At 46.4% G+C, this 21,760-nt stretch overlaps 4 protein-coding genes across 4 annotated transcripts; 1 reads left to right on the forward strand and 3 right to left on the reverse strand.

Annotated features, from left to right (window-relative positions):
• Positions 1 to 1,175: 1,175 nt before the first annotated feature.
• Positions 1,176 to 3,416, reverse strand: LOC101762462 (endonuclease 2). The gene is made up of 9 exons (XM_004968018.3): positions 2,971 to 3,416; positions 2,712 to 2,886; positions 2,482 to 2,586; positions 2,318 to 2,373; positions 2,127 to 2,210; positions 1,948 to 2,040; positions 1,800 to 1,867; positions 1,552 to 1,625; positions 1,176 to 1,425 (listed from the first exon to the last, which is right to left on the reverse strand). The coding sequence occupies exons 1-9, from the start codon at positions 3,085 to 3,087 to the stop codon at positions 1,331 to 1,333; spliced, it is 867 nt and encodes a 288-aa protein (XP_004968075.1). The 5' UTR covers positions 3,088 to 3,416; the 3' UTR covers positions 1,176 to 1,330.
• Positions 3,417 to 3,672: 256 nt separating this feature from the next.
• Positions 3,673 to 7,537, forward strand: LOC101762043 (endonuclease 2). The gene is made up of 8 exons (XM_004968017.2): positions 3,673 to 3,906; positions 4,021 to 4,192; positions 6,173 to 6,271; positions 6,378 to 6,517; positions 6,612 to 6,704; positions 6,800 to 6,867; positions 6,953 to 7,026; positions 7,132 to 7,537. The coding sequence occupies exons 1-8, from the start codon at positions 3,775 to 3,777 to the stop codon at positions 7,260 to 7,262; spliced, it is 909 nt and encodes a 302-aa protein (XP_004968074.1). The 5' UTR covers positions 3,673 to 3,774; the 3' UTR covers positions 7,263 to 7,537.
• A 209-nt stretch (positions 7,538 to 7,746) lies between these two features.
• LOC101761630 (protein MAO HUZI 4, chloroplastic) lies at positions 7,747 to 9,511 on the reverse strand. The gene is made up of 6 exons (XM_004968016.4): positions 9,014 to 9,511; positions 8,724 to 8,919; positions 8,503 to 8,603; positions 8,281 to 8,409; positions 8,069 to 8,157; positions 7,747 to 7,988 (listed from the first exon to the last, which is right to left on the reverse strand). Exons 1-6 carry the CDS (start codon positions 9,476 to 9,478, stop codon positions 7,850 to 7,852), a joined length of 1,119 nt encoding a protein of 372 aa, XP_004968073.2. The 5' UTR covers positions 9,479 to 9,511; the 3' UTR covers positions 7,747 to 7,849.
• Positions 9,512 to 10,041: 530 nt separating this feature from the next.
• LOC101761241 lies at positions 10,042 to 15,045 on the reverse strand. The gene is made up of 10 exons (XM_004968015.4): positions 14,448 to 15,045; positions 13,948 to 14,085; positions 13,001 to 13,186; positions 12,111 to 12,248; positions 11,889 to 12,010; positions 11,646 to 11,778; positions 11,435 to 11,564; positions 11,258 to 11,337; positions 11,045 to 11,176; positions 10,042 to 10,700 (listed from the first exon to the last, which is right to left on the reverse strand). The coding sequence occupies exons 1-10, from the start codon at positions 14,910 to 14,912 to the stop codon at positions 10,464 to 10,466; spliced, it is 1,761 nt and encodes a 586-aa protein (XP_004968072.1). The 5' UTR covers positions 14,913 to 15,045; the 3' UTR covers positions 10,042 to 10,463.
• Positions 15,046 to 21,760: the final 6,715 nt, after the last annotated feature.

Here is a 21,760-nt window from a genome sequence, read left to right on the forward strand (position 1 = left end):
TCAGTTGGGACGGAGTTGCTGGTCAGGTACATGCATGCATGAACATGTCATATTGTCACGTACGCAAGTTACAAGTTTAGTAGGAAAGTAGGGGACACCGAACTCCTGATTTTCAAACTCTCGTCGTCCGTACTGCATGTTGCCAAGAAAAAGCATTCGTTACTTCGTTGAAGGAGGGTACGGTATACGAAACTGAGGTTAACTAATGCCGCCCTTTCCATATGGAGCTGAGCTCTGAACACCCATTTGGGGTGTTTAGCTTGGCACGAAGCGGATACTTTTTTTAATCCAGCTTCGATCGGCCTATGTTATGTTGTGTCGCTCCTAAATTATATCCATTTCCTTCCCTCCTAGGTAGGGTTTGACCCCGGAGTCAGATTGCTTTCTTCTTGTCGTTCTCTAAAAAATCATTAATGCTATTGGTAAATTTAAAAAACCGGCCATAGTACTATTCTTTTGCGGGTTAGTATGCTACTCTCCCAGTTCAAAAATTCTCCAAAAGTATAGAGATGCAATTAAATTCTGATTTTTTAGCTTAAATGTTTTTCTTAAAAATGTTAATAATGCGTATGGTCTACTTCACCAATTTGAAATCTGCATGCGTTTTTAACTCCTTGCCCCGTTGTCATCGAAACAGACACACAGCAGCCCACAGGGCACAGGCCGAAACTAACATTTAGCACCCATCACGATGAAGCCCGTGCGTGTCCGTGTGGTGGGTTGGGCTGCCCGTTCGTTGTCGATCTCCGTTGTCCTCCGGCCCAAGGCGGCCGCAACGCAGCAGCAGCAGGCCAGTAGCAGATTCGGGACTGAAGAGAGATGGGTTAGCACTGAATGACAGAGTCAGGGAAGGTCGCTGCGATGGATTTAGTTTTTTTTAAAGGGTTAAGGTCCAAATTACCTCCTCAAGTATAGAAAAAGGTAGGAATAACCTTAGAACTATTTTTACTACCACAATTATATTGATTTTCATCTAATTTACCCCTTAATAAGATTTTTCTTTTTCGTTTCTTCATGCACACGTACAATTTTAAGTTAAATTTTCACAGGTGACAATAGACATCATGTTAAAAATATATATTATAATTTTTCAATATTATTTTTTTAGAAAATTTGTACCAAACAATTAATTAAGTATTAGAAGTCTTAACCTATGAAAATAGAAATGTACATCATTGTTCCTTCGCATGTTGTTTTCAGCACATGCACATGCACCCGTAAATACCTTTTTTTTTTTGGAAACATCATAGTAGTGTATAACTCAAAGCATTGTGACACAAACTTGAGAAACAAAAATTAAATTTATCCTCTTGTACAGAAACGTCCATCGTTAACCAAATATCCTGTTCAAAGTAGCAGCTAATCGAACGCCGCCCTGCGCTAGCCTCAAGTTGACGACCGGCAGCCTGGTGGAGAAATAGGCATCTGCAGTGCACCAACAGCACAATTACAATGCAATTAGGATACTCTTACCCCCTAAACAGTGTCTTTTTGTTAAAAACACAGTGTCTTAAAACAATTTCAATCAGACGATAACAGCATTCCTAGTACCTTCAAGGGTCGAGTCTTGATCCACACCCTTGTACGCCCAGTCACATGCTGCGGTGATGCTCTCAGATGCATATCTTGCAGCATTTACAACAAGAAACCCAGTCATAAGTCACGAGAAGAATTTGAAACATAAAGAAAGATCTAGACGATTACTGAATTGATGCACGAAATGTCAAGCTGTCGCGACAGCGTACAAAAATAAACTGAATACCCAAGTAAATTCTGAATTTGAAGAAAGGCATACATACATGTCCGGGCATGCAGTCTGGTTCTTGCCGCATTCTTCCCAGCTAGGCACTTGCTCCGACCATTCTCCCTGCAGCATGAATGAAGGTCTCAGTGATCCAATCACTTGGCAGATGTAAAAAAGATCAACACTTAATCCTAGCTTCACACCGTTATGTTTTTCGTCAGCGTGTCGACATAATCCGCCACACCGTCGCCGTAGAAGTCGTCCTCAGCCGTCTGGATGATGTTGGCGTCCCAAACCTGATAATGGTGCAGAAAACAAGCTCCAGCTCGAAGGTTTCTTCAGAGTCATGGCGGTGTTTGATTAGCATGAACAGTAGGCTTACATGGTGAAGGACAGTCTTCCTTGTGTACCAGTGGACATCGATGGTGTTCCCTCCTCTGTCAGAGGTAAACCCCACATGAAGTGGCTGTAAAATACAGTAGCAGTTGAGTGTTACAGTCAATAGCTTTTAGTGATAAACTACAGTTCAGGTCACAGGGAGCAGAGCACAGTAGTCTTGTTTCTACTTTCTACCTGGTGTATGTCTCCAATGAAGTGTGAAAGGAACAGGAGCGCTTGCGTCAGGTTATCTGAACTCCAATAGAAAGTTTTTTAAATCACTGTCACGGGAGTACGGGACTATGCAACAACTGAAATTGTTCAGAAGATTGCAGGAGTCGAACATTAGAGTACATTACATTGGGGAGCAGAAGATCTTCCGTATGTGAGGAGCTGCGTGGTGTAGTTGTTGATGGCGCCGGCGACGCACCGGCCCTTGACGCCGTCCTCGTCCTTGCAGTCTCCTAAAAGAAACGGGGAAGAGAAAACGACGCGGGATTGAATCAGATTCGGTGCCGTTTGCGTGCGCGTCAGTTTCAGAGAGAGTTTCAGAAACTCGGAATAATGAGCGGCGCGCTTGGTTGCTTACTGTCGTAGCTGTAGTTGCAGAGGCCGTCGGGGGTGTCGATGTAGTGGAGCGGCGACGACCAGGGGTACCGGAACTTGACGTCGTCGGCCCAGGAGCAGAGGCTGCTCAGGTTGTTGCCGGCGTAGGACGGCAACAGGTCCCTCACCGCCGCCGCCGCCGCGCCGCTCAGACGGCCCTGGACAGCATTCCCCGTGACTGTTTCAGAAGGATGCAGGGTGGATTCGCAGGCTAGGAGTAAATAAGAAATAAGCACGCGTACCTGTGCGATCTGGCAGACCATGAGATGGCCGTCGACTCCCCAGCCGTGCGACGGAGCCGGCAGCGCCGCAGCCAGGAGCAGCAGAAGAAGAAGCGGAAGCGTCGCGGCCGCCTCCATCCTGGGCCAGGAACGAAGTGAGAAGCGAAGGTGGAGAAGACGACGGAGATGGACACGGTGTGAGGGATCGATCTGGGCAGCAAAGCGGGGGTTTAAAACGGGAATGCCATGAGGACTGGTCGGCTGGATGGAGATACGGCACAAATCACAAATGTCGGATATCCCTGTCGGATTACGGGCGATGAACGCTCATCGGCACATCGCGCTCACACCTCGTTGAAATCTGCAGACCGTGTTCAGACTGCTCTCCACTTCTAGCCAGCATTAAAGAACCGGAGCTGCACGCCGCTGCCGGCCTGCTGCATCCATGGGAGCGTTTCCTCTTTATCCCTGTCATGCTGTCATGCTGCCGCCTGTGCATAAGCGCTCGAGCATTCACACTCCGGAAACTTTGAAAAAAGAAAAAGGACGACATCCATCAGATGAGGCCATAAAGGCGACCATTGCTACTGGGCCTGAATCCGCATTGACGCTATTCGGCCTTCATCCGGGCCGGGCCCGGCCCTACGCCCACGTACGACGTTTCTTCCGCCCAAAATATTCTCGACCGTCGATAAATACCAGCCCAACTCCATCCTTTCCATCCACGAAGAAAAGGACACAGCGGCGTTCTGTCCGTCGTCTCGTCAGCGGCAACGCAACAGAGGAGGTAGGCAGGACAGGAGAGCCGAGAGCTGAGGGAGAGAGATGGCGCCCCCGCCCCACCAGCGGGCGCTGCTCCTGTTCCCGCTCATCTTCCTCCTCCTCCTCCTCCTCGCCCCGCCCCGCGCCGACGCCTGGGGCAAGGAGGGCCACATCATGGTCTGCAAGATCGCCGAGGTCGCGCCCGATTCCACCCTGGGATAGCCAGATCGAAACCGCAGCGCAGAGCAGGGCAGAGTTGCTTATTTCGTTCCTGAATTCTGATGGGGGTGCCTCTCCCGTGGCGTGCAGAAGTACCTGTCGGAGAAGGCGGCGGCGGCGGTGCAGGCGCTGCTGCCGGAGTCGGCGGGCGGGGAGCTGTCGACGGTGTGCCCGTGGGCGGACGAGGTGCGCTGGCACTACCATTGGTCCAGCCCACTCCACTACGCCAACACCCCGCAAGTCTGCAACTTCAAGTACTCTCGTATGTCCCCTCCTCCTCCTCCGCTTCCCTTCCATCTTGCCCCCAGCTTCGTGCACACTGTAAACGGCTCGAGGTTTCATTGCCATCCATTAATTGCTCTAACACAATTCACTAGCCAGAAGCGAGCGTTGTTAAAAAAAATGTTTGGTACCCTTGTTATTTTTAGGGGCCATTCTCCTGAAGTGCAGTAAGCAGGGCCAGCAGTTTAGTTGCATGATCTTTTTTTTATGGTTAGTTGAACGAACTACGTGCGGCCAAAAAGAAAAAAAAATGCATTCTCTTCAAAAAATAAGAGTAGGCATAAAAGTGCAGCGTGTCAATGGAATTTAGTATCTCCGTGAGTAAAGCCAAGCGGTATCTAGTGTAGTGGAGCCAGGCGTAGTTCCGGGACAAAATTCCTTATTTGCCATTAAAATTTATGTCGCTTTCTTATTTGCCATCGAAAAAGTTTGACTTCCTTATTTGCCATCAGCTCAAAATTTGTTCCCTATAGGCCATCAACAGTGTTAAGTTGGACATGAAAAGATGTTTTTACCCTTATAACATAAGGGCACATCCATTGTAAAATTCGTATCCAATTGATTTTGCGTTCTTCATACCAGCCAAATGTTTATTAAAGATGTGTTGATGACACCATGCATATGCAGCTAGTTAAATTTTACAACAATATGTCCCTATATTATAAGGGTAAAACCGTCTTTTTTTTCAACTTAACTACGTTGATGGCAAATAGGGAATGCAATTTTGAGCCAATGGCAAATAAGGAAGGCAAACTTTTTCGGTGGCAAATAAGGAAGTGATGTAAATTTCGATGGCAAATAAGGAATTTTCTCTAGATCCGGAGCATAATTTAGCCAAGTAGTTGTGCTTTTTTAATAAGACTACAAATTGCCAGATAGATATTTCATCGAAGTGGGACATCTGTTGGACTATCTGACGTTGAAGGAAGTATAACTTCAAACTAAGAGAGCAAATTTCCGTGTGGTTTTGAATTCCCTTAGGTTCATAGAACAGGTTGGCCGCATGTTCTAGTCATTGGCGCATGTCCATCGTAGCATTTTCCCACCTCTTGGTTGCTTGTCTTGCGAGCAATGCAAGGTTCGCTAATGGACATCGCCCGTGGGAGAAGTTGAGTTAAAATTGGTGATTTATGATGGAGATGCAGCGCATGTCCAATCTGAAAACCTGTGCCTTGCCGATTGGCTCATGCACGCTGAGGCATCTTCAAGTTCCATGGCCAGCCAAAAGACTGTTGCTTCTTGGAGAGGACAAGGGGTTGAGTGAAGATGCAGATCTCTAAGCTGCTTTTGCTTCACGCATCACCACATGCCTGGCCTCATTGTTAAGCTCATATCTTATTCAAACAGCCGCTTTCATCATAAATAACACTACTTTTTGCTACCAATCTTAACCCCTCTCAAATTTCCTCTTCTTGGTCCAGTGAAATGCCGGTGGGAAAAAATAATTTTAAAACAAAACAAAAAAGGGGGTGAACTAATAATTGCACGTGGACAAGTGAGACAGCGAGACAGTTGTGTCTTTCGTCCCGGTTCAGAACAGGATATTGTTCGTGCCCTGATATCTTTGGCCCACGTTCTTACGGGACCAGGAATGTGACCACCGGCGAGCACGTCGCCGGCAACCGGCAGCCACATGTGCACGCATAATCTCTTGTAGTCTTGTTATAGTTGGATACGCTACATGTGATGCTAAATGGCCTGGAAAATCCGATTGGCAGTGCAAGAGGATACTCGCTGAATGGCTGAATCACTTGTTTTAGCAAGTAATTATCTGTTACTTGAGGTAATATTCATGTGGCAAATCAAAGAGACGTATCTGGCAACCCAGAAACTTAACCAGACACAGACAGTGATAGACTGACGGAGATGTTGAAAAGATCCAGGCGCAAGGTTAAAAGAGATAAGCGATGGTGTGAAGCAGCGATAAGCATGTAATAAGGCAGTTAAATGTACCTTTCAGGTGATTGCCACAATTCTCGTGGCGAGAAAGGGATGTGCGTCGTCGGGGCCATCAACAACTACACCGAACAGCTCTACAGCTATGGCCAGAAGACTTCGTGTAAGTGTGTGCCGAACTCTTTTCAAGCACGTGTCAAAACTGTGTCCATTCTAGCACGCTGAAAGAGAACTGATTCTGATTCCTGAACGTTCATATGCATAATCAGATAACCTGACAGAGAGCCTGATGTTCCTGGCACACTTCGTCGGCGACGTGCACCAGCCGCTCCATGTTGGTTATGAGGAAGACGAAGGCGGGAACACGATCATCGTGCACTGGTACCGGAGGAAAACAAACCTGCACCACGTCTGTTCTTTTACCTCTCATAGAAATTAAATTTACCTGCATATGTACTCTGCTAGATATTCAGTCTGATAGTCAGACCCTTGTGTTTTTCTAGGTGTGGGATGTCAGCATCATAGACACCGCAATCAAGGACTTCTACAACAGAAGCATGGATACCATGGTAGAGGCTCTCAAGATGAACCTTACAGTGAGTATACTAGAGCACTTCTATGCCGATATCTTGGTTTCTTTTTCATGGATAAGCTAGGATGCTTTTCTAGTTTCTAAGGCTGTAAGTTGTAGGGTGGATGGTCTGACGACATTACACATTGGGAAAATTGCAAGAACAAATGGGCAACCTGCGCAAACGAGTAGGGACTCAATTCCGAAATTTCCAATATGGTCATGAGTACTACAGTTATAGACAGGAACTGACATTATGAACATATCATGCAGCTATGCGATTGAGAGCATTCATTATTCCTGCAACTATGCCTATAAAGATGTGGAGCAAGACATTACTCTAGGAGGTAAGCAACGCATACATCGCACACTGATATGAATGGAATCACGCGGCCATCTCGTGTTTATGTTTTGGGTAACAATACTTAGAAATTCTGCATTCTGGGTTGCAGATGATTATTTCTTCACTCGATATCCGGTTGTGGAGAAGAGGCTAGCACAGGCTGGCATCAGATTGGCGTTGATACTTAACCGGATCTTTGATGGGGATAAAGCAGATGATAGACTATTGCAAGTACAGTAATAGTTATAATCAACAGAAATATAGGGCTGATTATCCTTTGTTGCCTCTATTACAAGGATGGGTCCATTACTACTTTAGTAATCAGCATGAACTCTGATAAGTAAGCATATCATCCAGAGAAGTGATGCATTTCTCTGCATTTGTAATTATAAACCTTATTTTATGTATTATTAATTTATACGTAGGCATTGTCCTTCTGTTGTTCTGTCAAGGTTAAGTGCAGTAGTTTTTTTTAAAAAAAGTTAAGTGCAGTTCAATAATGTAATTCTTTCCACTCATTTCCTGGCTTATTGGTATCTTAAATTTTTTGGTTTGTCTGAGATCACATGAATTTACTACAGTATATGTAATCAGTAGCTATTGAGAAAGTATAGACTATTACCTGCAAAAAAAAGGGAAAAAAACATAGACTATCATGAACTGCTAGGAGACCCTAACGTAACGATAAGTAAATTCAGTTGGCGATAATTGCTATGAGCCTGTATATGAAAAGAATCGGCACACTGAATCAATTTTATTGATATTCAAATCACAAAATCCACCAGCTAAACAATGGAATCCTACATACAACCACCCAATTCCAATCATCAATGTGAGCGGCCAACTGCCCCTGCCAGTACCTTGGTAGCCACATGAACCAGGATCCCAACCGGGCAGAAGAGCAGGCAGAGCGAGACCGAGTGCCTGGTCTCGATGTTGTTCTTGAGGCCGTCGTGGTACACCTGCCTGCATTACAAACACAGAAACACAGATGTTAACAAGTTCTTCAGTGTTTTGCGATGACATGATTCAGTGGCGTGCCTGACCTTGCCGCGAAGAGGTCGACGGCGAGGAGGTGGATCCACGCAGAGGCGACAGTCATCTCGCTCGCGAACATCCTGACGATGCTCGGCAACTGCAGAATGCACGAGATGAAAGTGACTCATTTCTCTAAGCAGCAGCTAACAGCAGCAGAACATTCAGACAATTCGTAGTTCAGTTTTCAGTGATGCTGTTGTAGCAGTGGTAGTACTAGTACCTCAGGGAGCCAGTACTTGCTTGCGAACATGGCGCGCAGGGTGTCCGGTGTCCATGACAGGTAGAGAAGGTAGGCGTAGAGGAGGCCGAGCGCGACGTAGGGGGCGCTGCTCTCCACGGTGCGTTTGGTCTGCGCGCAAAAGAGCAGGGAGATGAGGTGACAGCGAGCATGGAGGCCGCCATGGTGTGTGCTGTTAAGTTAGGAAGGAAGATAGTGACTTACGATGTTGGCGTTGGGGGCGACGACCATGAGGGTGTAGAAGGGGAGGACGGCGACGGTGCCCCATGTGAAGGCGGCACTAGCAATCTGGGACGTCGTCATCACTGTTGTTGGAAAAGGGAACGATTCATTTCACCCAGGGAAATTCAAGCAAATAATTCCAAGCTTTTAAGCTCGCGCTAGCAAAATCGAACTGTTGAAGTCCGGCGAGGAAAAATGCGTACACGCGCGAGGCCGGAACAGCGGCGGCGCCCTGCCAGCGCCGCGGCGGGTGCCGGCACGAGGGGACACCGCGGCGAGCTCGGGCAGCAGGGGGCGCGACCACGAGGAACACGCGGCGGCGGTCGACGAGTGGAGCCTCGCGCGCGGGCCACGCGACTCCGGCCGCGGCCGCAGCGCCAGCGCCAGCGGGAGGCTGACCTGCAGCGAACCAGAGCCAGAGCTATTCAACTAATTGCATACCCCGGATTGAGACTGTAAAACAGGCGAATTCAGTCTTGAGTCGGCTACGTACCCGCGTGCCGGAGGTGAGCGCGAGGGCGGACGGGGACGCCCAGGAGGGCGCCATGTCGTCTCGGGAGGAAGCCGAAGAGGAGCGGGCGCGGGGGAGGACGTCTCGGGAGGAAGCCGAAGCGGAGCGGGCGCGGGGGAGGACAGGTGGGGGAGGTGGTGAGCTGCCATTCGAGCCGGGCGCTGGTGAGTGGCCTTTGTAGTTGTAGCTTGTAACCGCTGCGACAGTGCCGAGCACACTCAGGCGACCCGGGCTCGGCGTGCCGCAGCACTCATCTACTAGGCCACTCGCGCGCGCTGCCTTGCCATGCTGGGCGGGGCGGTGGAGGGGGCCCCGCCGGAGGAGGTCGGCCGGGGCGGTGGCGGCCGACGCGTGGGCAGGGCGCACCGGCCGCACCAACCCAACCCAGCATCTTGCTGGCGCTGACTCCATTGCATCACGAGTCAAGCAAAAGCAACGCACAGCCATGTGAGGGGGCGGGGGCTACCCCCTGCCCCCTGTCCGATCTCCGTCCCCGTCCGGCCATCCCTCGCCGCCGGCACGGCGCCTCCGCCTCGACACGTCGCTGCCCAGGGGTAAATGATTTCCCACAAGGAAAGAATGTCTGGGTTCACGGTATCTGAATCCAAACTTGTCCGTATGGTCATTCTACTTTTAACCACAAAAAAATCCAGAGCTGGTCACTGGCCTCAAAAAAATGGGAGATCACGGGCAAATCCGTGATATTTGGTCCAATTTCAGATAAATTGCAGATAAATAGTCATTAAGTAAACTTTATCATCTACATCAAGAAATACTGGACCGACAGGGCCATAGCCCATAGACAGGTCCTTGAGATTCAGTCCAATTCATCGAGATCCCAGAAATCCACCAGACAATCTTTATCTTCCTCGTCCAAACACCATCTGGAAATGTAAGATATTGGACAAGTCACTAGACACCGTGACGATCCATCCAACATCACACCCCTGCAAAAAGGAAAATCTCGGGCAAAAAAAGCACACCAAACATGGGCACAGCATCACACGCAATTTAACCGGATATCAACACCAACAGATACATTTTAGCCGACCAGAACACAGCACATGGAATACGATTCAAGATTCTAGATTTAAAAAAGCAAAACTGTTTGCCATCATCATCTCGTATGCAGAACGAGACAAGCAAAGTGTTAGTCCTCTGGTTGAGCCCATTTGACCGAACCTTCTTCGCACTCATCAGTCTACCGATTACCCCAACTCTCTGCAAAGTGACTGCATCTCCTCCCAGGCTCTGATGCTGTTGGGAGGAGATGCGGGAAAAAAAACAGGCAACTCACGAAACTATATCCCCTTTTGGTTCTAGCATCTATCCCCTCTTATTATGTCACACCCCCTGAGCTCTCTTCACTGCTGAGCGAGCCATCCCATTTGGACGGCTTGTATAACTTTGATGGACATCTGGACGGGTATGTTTAGAACGACAGGTGCGACGAGACCATCGCCTGGAGCTTCTCCAACTCAGACTGGAGGTCCATGTCAGGAGATAGCATGAAGCCAGCAGCAACAGCAAGGGCGATCACCACCAGGCTGCTCTTCAGACAGGTGGCACCACGCGTCAGCCTTCCAAGGACCACCTTGCAGTGCTTGTCTGCTTCTTTGATAGATGCCTGTTTTCCAGCATCTGTTGCTGTCTCTAGCGCTGCATCATTCTGCAATAGCAACGATGAACAAAGTAGAACACATGAATATCTGGAGATATAAATATACTGAGAGTTCAAATTAATAATATCGTTTGCATCAATCAAACTAAACCTGGCTTTGCATAAGGTTCAAAGTGGAAAGTTCCTGACAGTCACAGATATGCATCTCATTTTGACATCATAAAGCCTTTAGGTACTTCGAAGTGACTTAAACTTAACATTCATCGAACTACTCCTGAAGTTTCAGATTTCAGTGGGCAACATAAAGTTGCACACAAAGCAAAACTTGGATGACGCAAACATCTAAACTGTACAAGGTTAATAGTCGAACAAAGCAACTTATTTTGTCTTACCTTAGCCTTTAAGTTCTTCACAGTTGCCTTAAGAGCTTCACCATTGAGCTTAGGAGACACATCCTTCCAATCAATCACAATCTTGCTCAGGACAGCAACACTGGCTTCAATATTTTCAGCATAAATTCTTTCCTGAAAATCAAGATTATTCAGTCACAACTTTCTTTCATGGGGCTGGCAAAAATACAAGACCAAACAGGTTAGACTACTCACCCACTGCTTGTAGGACTCTGTATTTTGAGTCAAGCACCAAACAAATACATCAACAGCCTCCCTGGTGAGCTCTGCATTTTCTGAATATGATATCACAAAAGGCTAATTAGATGTGTATCAAAACAAGGCAAACAGACTATATGTTGCAAAGCAAGTTAATAAAACACTGTCACTCACTATCTTGCATTGCCTTTGTACACAAAGGCAAAAGCTGTTGCGATGCTTGTTTCACAGTTTTAGAGCCAGGAGGACCAGCAAGAGCCAACTCCTTGACTGTTGGGTAGGCCGCTTCAAACCTTTCTGTAGCCTACAGGATTGCTTTAGGAGTTCAGGACAAGAATCATTTGAAAGTTTAGTAAACAGGAGCATAGAAAATAGCAGAACAAACCTTGATCCGAGCGTTAGAAACAGGAAATGTGGCTCTCATGAACAAATCAAATGAAACAGGGGGAACCAGGCGCTCCCCCTTTCTAACAGCTCCATTCAATAAGATTGATCGAGCTTTGGGGACAGACAAAATTCTACACACAAATATTTTTGAAGTGTATTAAGATATAACAAGAATGTGCAATATAGCAGAGAATATAGCAACAGCACAATGCAATTAATCAGATTTTACATTAAGCAATACCTTTCAAGCAACTGCAAAACCAAATCTCTTGCCTGGGGATTACCACTTGACTTCGCACATAATGTGGGAAATAGGGAATGAGCCCAGCAAAACATGCCAGTTACTAGGTCACCTTGAGATGCCTGTGGTATATCAGAAAAGAATGGTGCAACAAAATTACAAAATGGTAAAATTTACGGCAGTGTAAGTAACTAGCATAAGTGGTACCACGCAAAAGTGTACCTGAGCAATAACCCAGACAATGATGGGAAGCTTTTCCTGTCCAAGATATTTATTGTTTCCCATTATCTTTGGCATAATGTTTGTTAGTACCTCAGGCTTCCTTCTTAAAGTCATGGCAAGAACAACGAAGATTGCAACCTGTCAAAAGTAACATTCAGTAAAAAATTACCAGCCAAAAAGAAAGATGAATCTGTGCATCGTTACAGACGAAAGGCCAATATAATTCAGTGAGTTTTGTCAAAATACAAAAACAACAATTTAAGATTTAATCATATAACACATACGACTGATGCAATCTTGGAAGACCTTACAACAAATATTTTGTAACTGTTAATAATTCAAAACCACAAGTCGTGAACACAATTATCGCTAAAATTTCAGGATAAGATGATGAAGAAAAGCACACTAGATTAAACATTGGAACAGTCCTAGTGAATAGTGATCATCTGATCGAATAACTATAATAACATCCAGTTATTTACTCATACAAAAAGGAGGTCTAAAAAGAACCACAGCAGGCTATTTGTAACTGTTAATACACAATCAGAAACCTGATGTACATGCCACTACAAAGCGTATACTCCTAGCTATCCAAGTCTATAAATACACTAGCACAATAGATTACTGCTGGACCTCAGTAACAGGGATCCAGTTTACATATGATTAAAACAAATGGCATGCCATGTCCATCTATCCATTTTCTTATATTAAGTAGCAGATGAATAAAGTTAATTAAATCAGATGTACATTTCATCTTTTCCCCCAAGATGCTGAGAATAGCGCAGTACAGTAATATCAAACAAAAAGAATATGATTCTAAATAGAATATTATTTACACTTAATCACATCTACATTATACCTCGTATGTGAGACTCTAAATTTATAATTACCTGAGCCCTTGGAGACTGTTGGACAGCCTTCTTTGAACCCTTAGTTCCTGCTGCTGGGCCTGACAATTCAGACATGATGCTATCGATACACCACAAGACAAAGTCTCCCAGGGCATCAGAAGACCTTTGACTGATCCAATCACTAGCCGTCTTGATGACTGGCTCAGGAATATGGCACAATGGGATCTGCTCAGTACAGCAACTAGTTAGGTGCAGACCAAAAATAAACAACGAACAGAAATCAAAGGCATTACCATGCTTAAATATTTTCAGTGCAAGGTACAAATACAACCATGCTACCCAAGCCAAAAACAGCAGTGTCCACCACCATCAGTATACGGAAACATTAATTGCACGCATAGCTACCCATTTAGCGACATAGAAGGCACATAGTAGCAGATCAATGAGATCAATGAAAGACTATTAACTCCATCCTAATATGAAGCATGTGGCGTAAATAATAGTTGTTAAATGACCTGATCCAGCTGTATACTGTGATACAATTAATTACACATCCCAAAACACCCAAAATTGGAGTAATCAAGCCGATATTCTTGACATGCACGCTACAATCATCACGTTGATGGCCAATCAGGACTCAATCACACATAATCAGGGTGCCTACCTGCATACTGGTACTGCCACCATGCAGGGAACAGACCCGTGACTGTAATAGTCTAGGGGCTTTGGTTACTTCTTATGGTAGGCTATCTCAGTTTGTTAATGATACGGAGGTTACGACAAAAGTACCATAACAGTTTCCCAAACCAGAGCTGCTGGTGCATGGATTTTCTAAATTTTGGCGCGAAAACATAATTTCCAAATACATCAGTATGTATGGCTACACAATAATAATCTACAGCGAAAGCATAATAACCATCCTACAAACAGCAATCGCATCACATGCATAAACAGATCGCTGAATCTCTAGGGAAACGATAACTCACATCAACCATCTTGGACACGGGAGATTCCTTGAACATCTTCGCCCATGGAAACTGGGCTGCGCTTACAGTTACAAATGCCCGGCCAAAGTAGTCAGCAAACCTCATGAGTTGAATGTCCTGTTGATTCTCGTACGATCCCTGCACACAGAACACATGATCAGAATCTGTGTATACATAAAAAAAGAAGAAGGTTCCAACCTTTTGCAGGATCTAATCCTTGAGCCAAAACCCAAAGCTCCCACCGAGATCCCAACTTTACACACTAAGATCCAACTCTCTGTAAAAGCTTGTTTTCACTATAGGAGCTAGATAGAATTTTGAATCGTGTTGATCCGAAACCCCGTCGGACCTAGCATTTGGTCGGAATTCCATCAAACCCCGCGAGATCCAACACTAAACCCTACCCAGATCCGACCCCCAGCAAACGGACAAAACCTTGATCCGTACCGTCCCACCCGAGATCTGACCGCAATTTCAAGGGGACGACAGGAGAGCGTTACCGAGATCTCGATGAGGTGCGCGGCGAGGCTCTCGGCGTCGATCAGCGCGGCGGCCTCGGCGACCGTCACCTTGGGCTTCTTCACCTTCGGCTTCTTGGGCTTCTTCGGCTCCCCCTCCTGTCGCGGCGCCGCGGCCTCGTCCGAGTCGTCCTCGTCGTCGGAGTCGGCGGCGAACCCCGTGGCCGCGGCGATCCGCGCGCCGTCGAGGTCGGCGGCCCTGGACGCCAGCTGCTGCTGCAGCGCGCGGTGGCGCTCCTGGGAGCGCTTCTCGACGGCGTCGAAGACCCCGGCCTTGCCGCCGTTGGCCTGCAGCGCCAGATCGGGCGCCGCGGCGCGGGGCGCCTGCGCCTGCTTGCGGTTGCGCTTGGGGTAGGACACCGTCTGCCAGCCGTGCGACGGGTCGGAGGAGCCGGCCGCCGCCATCGAGGAGGAGGAGGAGGCCCCCGCGACGTCGTCCATCGCCATAGCCGGCACGCGCGCGGAGGGGAGGGGGTCGGGAGGGCGCGCGGGTCAGGACAGGGTCGTCGTCTCCTGATCTCCGAGCAGAGGAAGGAGGAGGCTGGCTCTGGCAGGGGTGAGAGAGAGAGAGAGAGGGACGAGGACGCGAAGGCGAGGCGGATTTTATTGCGCCCGGCGAGCCGAGGTGCCGCGTGCGTCGCGTGGACTGCACCACCACCCCCACCCCGGCCCGGCCCCCCTCCTCCTGGCCAGGTCGCCGCGCTCCCTGCTCCCCGGTTTTTTTTTTTCCGTTTCCTTGCTTACCCGGCGTAGGAGTACTCTTCTGGAACTGGTTGCCAAATTTTTTCACCTTTTTTCTCCTGGTGCAGCTTTTGGATCGTGTTGGTTTTGGAAACGACTTTGGTGATGGAGATACGAGCTGGATATGGATATGGTTCCGGCACGTACAATTGTGTCCAAAAGGCTGCCGGCTCGTTTACGGTGGCATCTGCAAGGTCATCACTGACTCTGGTCTGGTGTCCTTGGTAACCTTTTTATTGGCAAAACAAACGTGACGGATATGTACACGTGTATGATACTCACGTAGACTTCTAGCGAGTACTCTGTACGTGTAGATGAGAAGTGATTCACCGGGTGGAATTGAAGGTGGTAGGTGATGAGATGACGCTGTGATCTGTGGCTGTGGGGGGTGGAGGACGCCACGTGCACCACCGCATTTCTACGCTGCCAATCGATCTGGCTGCACGCGTGATGAGGACGAGATGGAATCCTGCCAAGCCATGGCTAATCCCTCTGGATCCGAATCGTGGGAGTAAGCAGATTCTTTCGGCTAATGAATGAATGATCTTGCCGTCCAGAAGCAATTCATGTCAGCCCACATGCCGTGCCTGCCAACGCCCCGCCTGAGATCACTGTGTCCGCCGTGGAACGGGCAAGTACGACCATGCAGCTGCGATTGCGTCACCATGGTATTAAATGGCTGCCCATCTTTTATTTTAAGAAAAATCTTGTACATATGGATGACCAAACCAAAGCCGGGCACAGCAAAAGATACATCGCGGCAATATTACTATTTGTTTTCGCTTTTCTAAATACACATTTTGATACACCTACATCTAGATACATAGTCAAAGTGTTGTAGAAAAATCAAAACAAATAATAAGTGTTGTAGAAAAATCAAAATAAATAATAAGCTGGGACATGAGGGAATCTTGCATTACTAAATTTTTTTTGATACATCAGTAACGTTGACTTACAGTGCCAATACAGTTTTGGTTGGCCAGTTGGCGGCTTCGGACTTGATAACCTGCGAGTCTGTACTTAAGCATGACAAATTCATGCTTGAACTTGATCCAAACATTGCTTTGGACTGACTCTTGATTGCCGGAGATGAAATCATTTCGGGAGATCCGGATACTCCACCCTAGTAAGATGATGATTTCCAAGGAGAAATGTTTCTACTGGTACCAGGGATTTGGCAGAGCTATCCAAATAGCTAGCTTTTAGGTTGAATCCAGTCTAGGAGCCTTGTCAAAATAAATTTGGAGAGGAGTGATTCAAAGTTGCATGAAGTGATTTTCTGAATGAACTAACGGGCTACGAGTTGGAAAAAAAAGTAGTTTTCAATTTCCGCTCAGTATCACTTCACACATAAAAATAGAATGGCTTCTCAAAGTAATTAGGAGGAGGTCTACCAAACATGCCTCAAAAACTTTTATAGCTATATATTGTCCTTGTGCATTTATGGGAAAGGCGCAACACATGCAAGATATATTTTAGGCGTTATATTCAGGGAGCTTCATTTTGCTCTCATTCTCAGGGGGTGTTTGGATCCCGGGCTAAATTTTAGTCCCTGTCACATCGAATATTTAGATACTAATTAGAAGTATTAAACATAGACTATTTACAAAAATCCATTGCGCAGATGGAGGCTAAACGACGAGACGAATCTATTAAACCTAATTAGTCTATGATTTGACAATGTGTTGCTACAGTAACCATTTGCTAATGATGGATTAATTAAGTTTAATAGATTCGTCTCGTCGTTTAACCTCCATTTGTGTAATTAGTTTTATAATTAACTCATATTTAGTCCTCCTAATTAGCCTCCGAATATTCGATGTGACACAGACTAAACTTTAGCTCCAGGATCCAAACACCCCCTCAAGCTTGTCACGTCTAAGTTCTAACCTTTCGTACACCACATCTTTCATTAGATTATCAGTTTTCTTGTTGTAGGAGTGGCTCATGGCTTTCCTTAGATATGTGACACATAGAATTCCCTATTTGACACCAGTAAAATGACTTGTTCCTTCCTTGGTCCTGAAAAACCTCAAATTTCATCCCTAAAATGACACCGCAGTCAATTCCGTTAGATAACATCGTTAAGTGCCAGTTGAAAAGATGCTTTTGCCCCTCATATAGTTGTATAACTAAATTCTAACCGATAGTACTATTTGTTGCGCATGTAGGGTACTTGTAGCAATAATGTTGCCCATTTTTTTCAACATTTAATTTTTATTATATTGAATAATTTGTTTCTTTTTTCACCATATTTTTGCATATTAATGAGCAAATCTGCATCATTTTTTGCATCAAGTCCCAGCACTATGGCTCGCGGCCGCTGCATCGGCTCGCCCGTCGTGGCCTTCGGACGCCATGTCGTCCCGGCCGATGGGGCTCGCGCCTGCCGCGTCCGGCCGGTCAAGGGGGCCCACGGCAGTCGCCTCCGCTCAGCCAACAGGGCCGCGACTGCCGCAACAACACACGTGATGGGGCCCACGACCGCCGCCGCAGCAAGGCTGTCAGGGCCCATGTCGTCGTCGTCCATATGTGCCCCGCCGCCTTCGAATCCCCCTGCCGCTGCTGCCTCCCGATTTTGAGGGTGAGAGATTAACGAGTGAGGAAGAAAGGGAGCCAGAAGGGGATTGCTTCCATCTATTCGGTTGGTAGGGGTAACTTTGTCCAACTACAAGAAAACAAGCAGGTCTTTCACGTTGGTAGCTAACAGAATTGACTGCGATGTCATTTTAGAGATGAAAGTTGAAGTCAGTGTCAAATAAGGAAGGAAGAAATTTTCAGCGCCAAAGAAGGAACGAGTCATTTTCCTAGTATCAACTAGTGAATTCTCTCAACATCGTAGACTCAATTTCTTATCTAAATGCAGCATTTCTCTTCTCTTGGCATACCTAATTATTGACGCATGCACATCTTGGTTGCAGGTTGTTGACGCTCATTATTGACACACTTTTAGTACCATTTAACTAGTATTTTCAGCCACTTGGTACCTAAAATAATCTCATATTTGCATATGTGTTGTGTTTTGAACCATATTGCAAAATCACAGGAAATATGACATAAATGAAGGGTTTTTCTACAAGTTGGATTTGGGCCTGGACTTTGGATATTGGAAGGCCCAAACACGAACATTGAACTGCAGGCCCACAGGAGGAGCTGAAACTTGCACGGGTCATATCTTCCTCATCCGAACTCCGATTAGGGCGAATTTATATGGAAAATTGCATAGCTTGACGAGATCTACAATTTTTGTATGAAGCACTCGGGCATTGGAGACCAAAACAGGGCAGGGCAATTGATCTGGTCCGTTTTCGACCCCGATCGTCGTGCCCTTTCGCGCCCACGACGTTCCTAGCGTTATTTTCCAGAAACTTGGCTTCAAAGGCACCCCAACTGATGCCGCCAACTATAAGAACTTTCAACAAGGAGAGGAGCCCGACGAGTTTAAACCTAGCCGTCGCCGCCACAAGAGAAGAAATAGGGATTTAAATCTGATCAGGAACTGCGTCGTTGAAAGGGACCTCCAAAGGAGGGAGGAAACCCCTAGGCCGATCGGCCTAGGGTGGCTTAGTTGCTTGCGCCTCCCCTTGTCTTCATCTTCGGTCAGGGTGTTCTCCAGGTGCTCCTTACCCTATTTATTTGTCAACATGTGTAAGATCATGTGGTAAAGCATTTGTTCATTCCTAAGGTTGATATGGTCCTTGATATGTAACTGCTACATGTTCTTTATGCCCATTAATGCATCATAGTCTGTGTTGTTGCAATGCTTCGTTTACATATGTGAGATCTCTATCATGTACAACATATGTTCTTAGTAGAGTTTCTGATAATCGTGGTAATTAGCTTAACTCTACGGATGCTTTGATATAGTGTGTGTGTGAGCGAGGTGATTGATTATCCTTGTGTAGTGATAGCATGCAGTGAGGAAAAGGCCGAGCGAGCATGTAACCACTGTAATAACTATTGAGGACAACATCCATCTGTGTAGTAGATGCATATTCTTGTGAACCTGAATCCTAGGGAGGGAACGCTTATATCTATCTCTATCTCCTAGTGTCAACCTTTGCTATATTGCCTCAATCTCTGTTATTAGTTTAGTTTGTCTCTCTACATAATACGTACACTCAGTTTCGTTAAGCAAGATTGGTACAAAGTGAGAGCTAGCAACTTACTTGTTCCACAGATTGATAAACCTTGGGGGAATACTCTAAGAGAAAAGCTACAACTGATCCGTGCGCTTGCGGTTTATGAATTGACGCGCTAATTGCCGTCAACACAAGTGCATACCTAGGACAATGCATGGTTGCCTTCGCATGGATGAGGTCCACCAACTCAATGCTTCTCCATCCTCCCAAGTCATCTCTTGACTCCCCTCTTTTTGCTTACTACGTCTCTCGAAATCTAATTTGCCTAGCTTCTTAAGAAAAAAAATGCCTCGGATGAAAATATTTTATGAAAAGCTTTCTAAACATGTTTATATAAATCTTTTCCTAAAAGCATTTCCAAAAGATACAGTGAAAAATTATCATGAAAAGAAAAGTCTTTTTGGAAAAAAGTTCATATAGGTGTGCCATTTCATCATGCTAAAATCTACATATATGCAGCCATACCAAATTCCCAAGAAAAAAATCACACATGGGCCGGCGTTAAAATTTGGGCTGATGTTTTGTAAATCAGGATTTTTTGGGGACAGGTGGACAAAGATACGGCCCACGACGATCAGGTTTCGAGCACGTAATCGATGAATAGGCATTCCCGCCAATCTTATCCGCCTTCCGGAAGCCTATATGTTACGTGGGTTCCGGTGTGTTAAGATTCGTGCGAGAAATTACATCCGTTGGATATCGTCCTCATCTCCCTCAAATCAACGTGCTTCACCGCCACCCCTGATGCGCGCCAGGCTCGGCCGCCGCCACCCCGGCCCGTGCGCCGCCGCCCCTAGCGCGCGCCGAGCTCCATTGAGGTTGAGGAAGAAGCTGCCTCAAGGTTGAAGAAGATACAAAATTTTGGAATGTTGATCCTTGTTTGGAAAAATATCGAACCGGGTTTGTCCAAATGTTGAATGTTGGGGATCGTCCAAAAACCGATCAACCTCGAGCGGCGTTCATCGGCAAAGACTAGCTAACCTCGTAAGATCAAGGTCAATGGACAAAACTCTCTTGACCTCGTAGGTTGTAAACAAGCGTGCAAACTATGTTAACCTTGCATCTTCTTTGTCATTTCGATTCCGAGGCTAGAGACTATTTGCTACTGGCTAAAGATGTGAGCTAACTAATCTTGAGCACCGAGTCTTTCGTTATGTTTTCTACTCAGGGTCAGGACTAAACCATACGTGTCGAGGTTGAAGCCACGAGGTTAAGGAGTCTTCTCAACGCGAAGCTAAGGTTACGAAGTTGAAGACTTAGACAAAAGAATAAGCCTCGAGGTTAAGGGCTCGAGGGCGTAAGAAGCGTGACTGCAAGGAGGCGTGAGAAGCGTGACTCCAAGGAGGCGTGGGAAGCGTGAGTACAAGGAGGCGTGATAAGCATGACTCTGTAGGAGAGTACACGTTACCCCCAAAGACTTTTATGTACGGCATATTCTAGGAATGTAGTAGGTGAGAAAGGGTAATCATGGTATGTAAAATAACCTCCGAGTCACTATAAAAGGAGAGCCCTACCGCGTTGTAAAGGTGAGATGTTTTTCAAGAGATTACAAGTTGTTCACCCATTTTGAGACCAACAGGGCGCCCACCGTGTTTTCAGCCACAAAAAAACCCACGATGCCACCCTAGAAGAAGAAGAAGACTATTGAGGATGAGAGAGAGTAGGAAAGGCAGCTTGTCCGGGTTGAGCAAGACAACACGAACAAGCTAGAAAAACTAAAAAGAATAGAAGCCAACCTAAGAACAAGGAGTGAGAAAAAGAGAATTGAGGTAGAGACCTCGAGCCAAACACAACCATAAGTAAACGCACAAAATGATCCACTTGGAGAAACAGAGAAGGAGTTAGCCTCGGTGCTAAAACAACTTGAAACATTGAAAAAAGAAAAAGAAAAATTTTCTCAAGAACTACAGGCGCAAAGACTAGCAGCCAGCTAGTTAGCAAAGTTAAACGAAGCAAAAGGATAGCTAGCAGAGTTGCAAGAAGAGCTGGACGAGCTGCAATACCTGCACACCACGCCACCACAACCGCCACTTCCAGGACATGCCACGAATGACACACCTATCCCACACCCAAATCCCAACCTCGTTGGACACAACACCCTAGCGATAACAAACACCTACACCACAATCGACAAGAACCCTCCACTATCCCTGGGCTTACAAACAACCCCGTGGCCCACAACTTATAAGATGGTTGCATTGCCAAAATTCAATGGAAAAAATGACCCTCACCAATTCTTGATGAGCTACGAGGCTACAGTAGCGTCTGCTGGAGGAGATGACGTGGTCTTGGCCAAGTTCTTGATTATAGCCTACGAGGGAGCTGCGTTGAACTAGTATTCACTGCTTCCACCACAATCAGTATACAGCTGGATAGATCTCAGGACCAAGCTGATACAAAATTTTCAAGGTT

Source organism: Setaria italica, chromosome V (assembly GCF_000263155.2).
Source record: "Setaria italica strain Yugu1 chromosome V, Setaria_italica_v2.0, whole genome shotgun sequence".
Lineage (NCBI taxonomy): Eukaryota > Viridiplantae > Streptophyta > Magnoliopsida > Poales > Poaceae > Setaria > Setaria italica.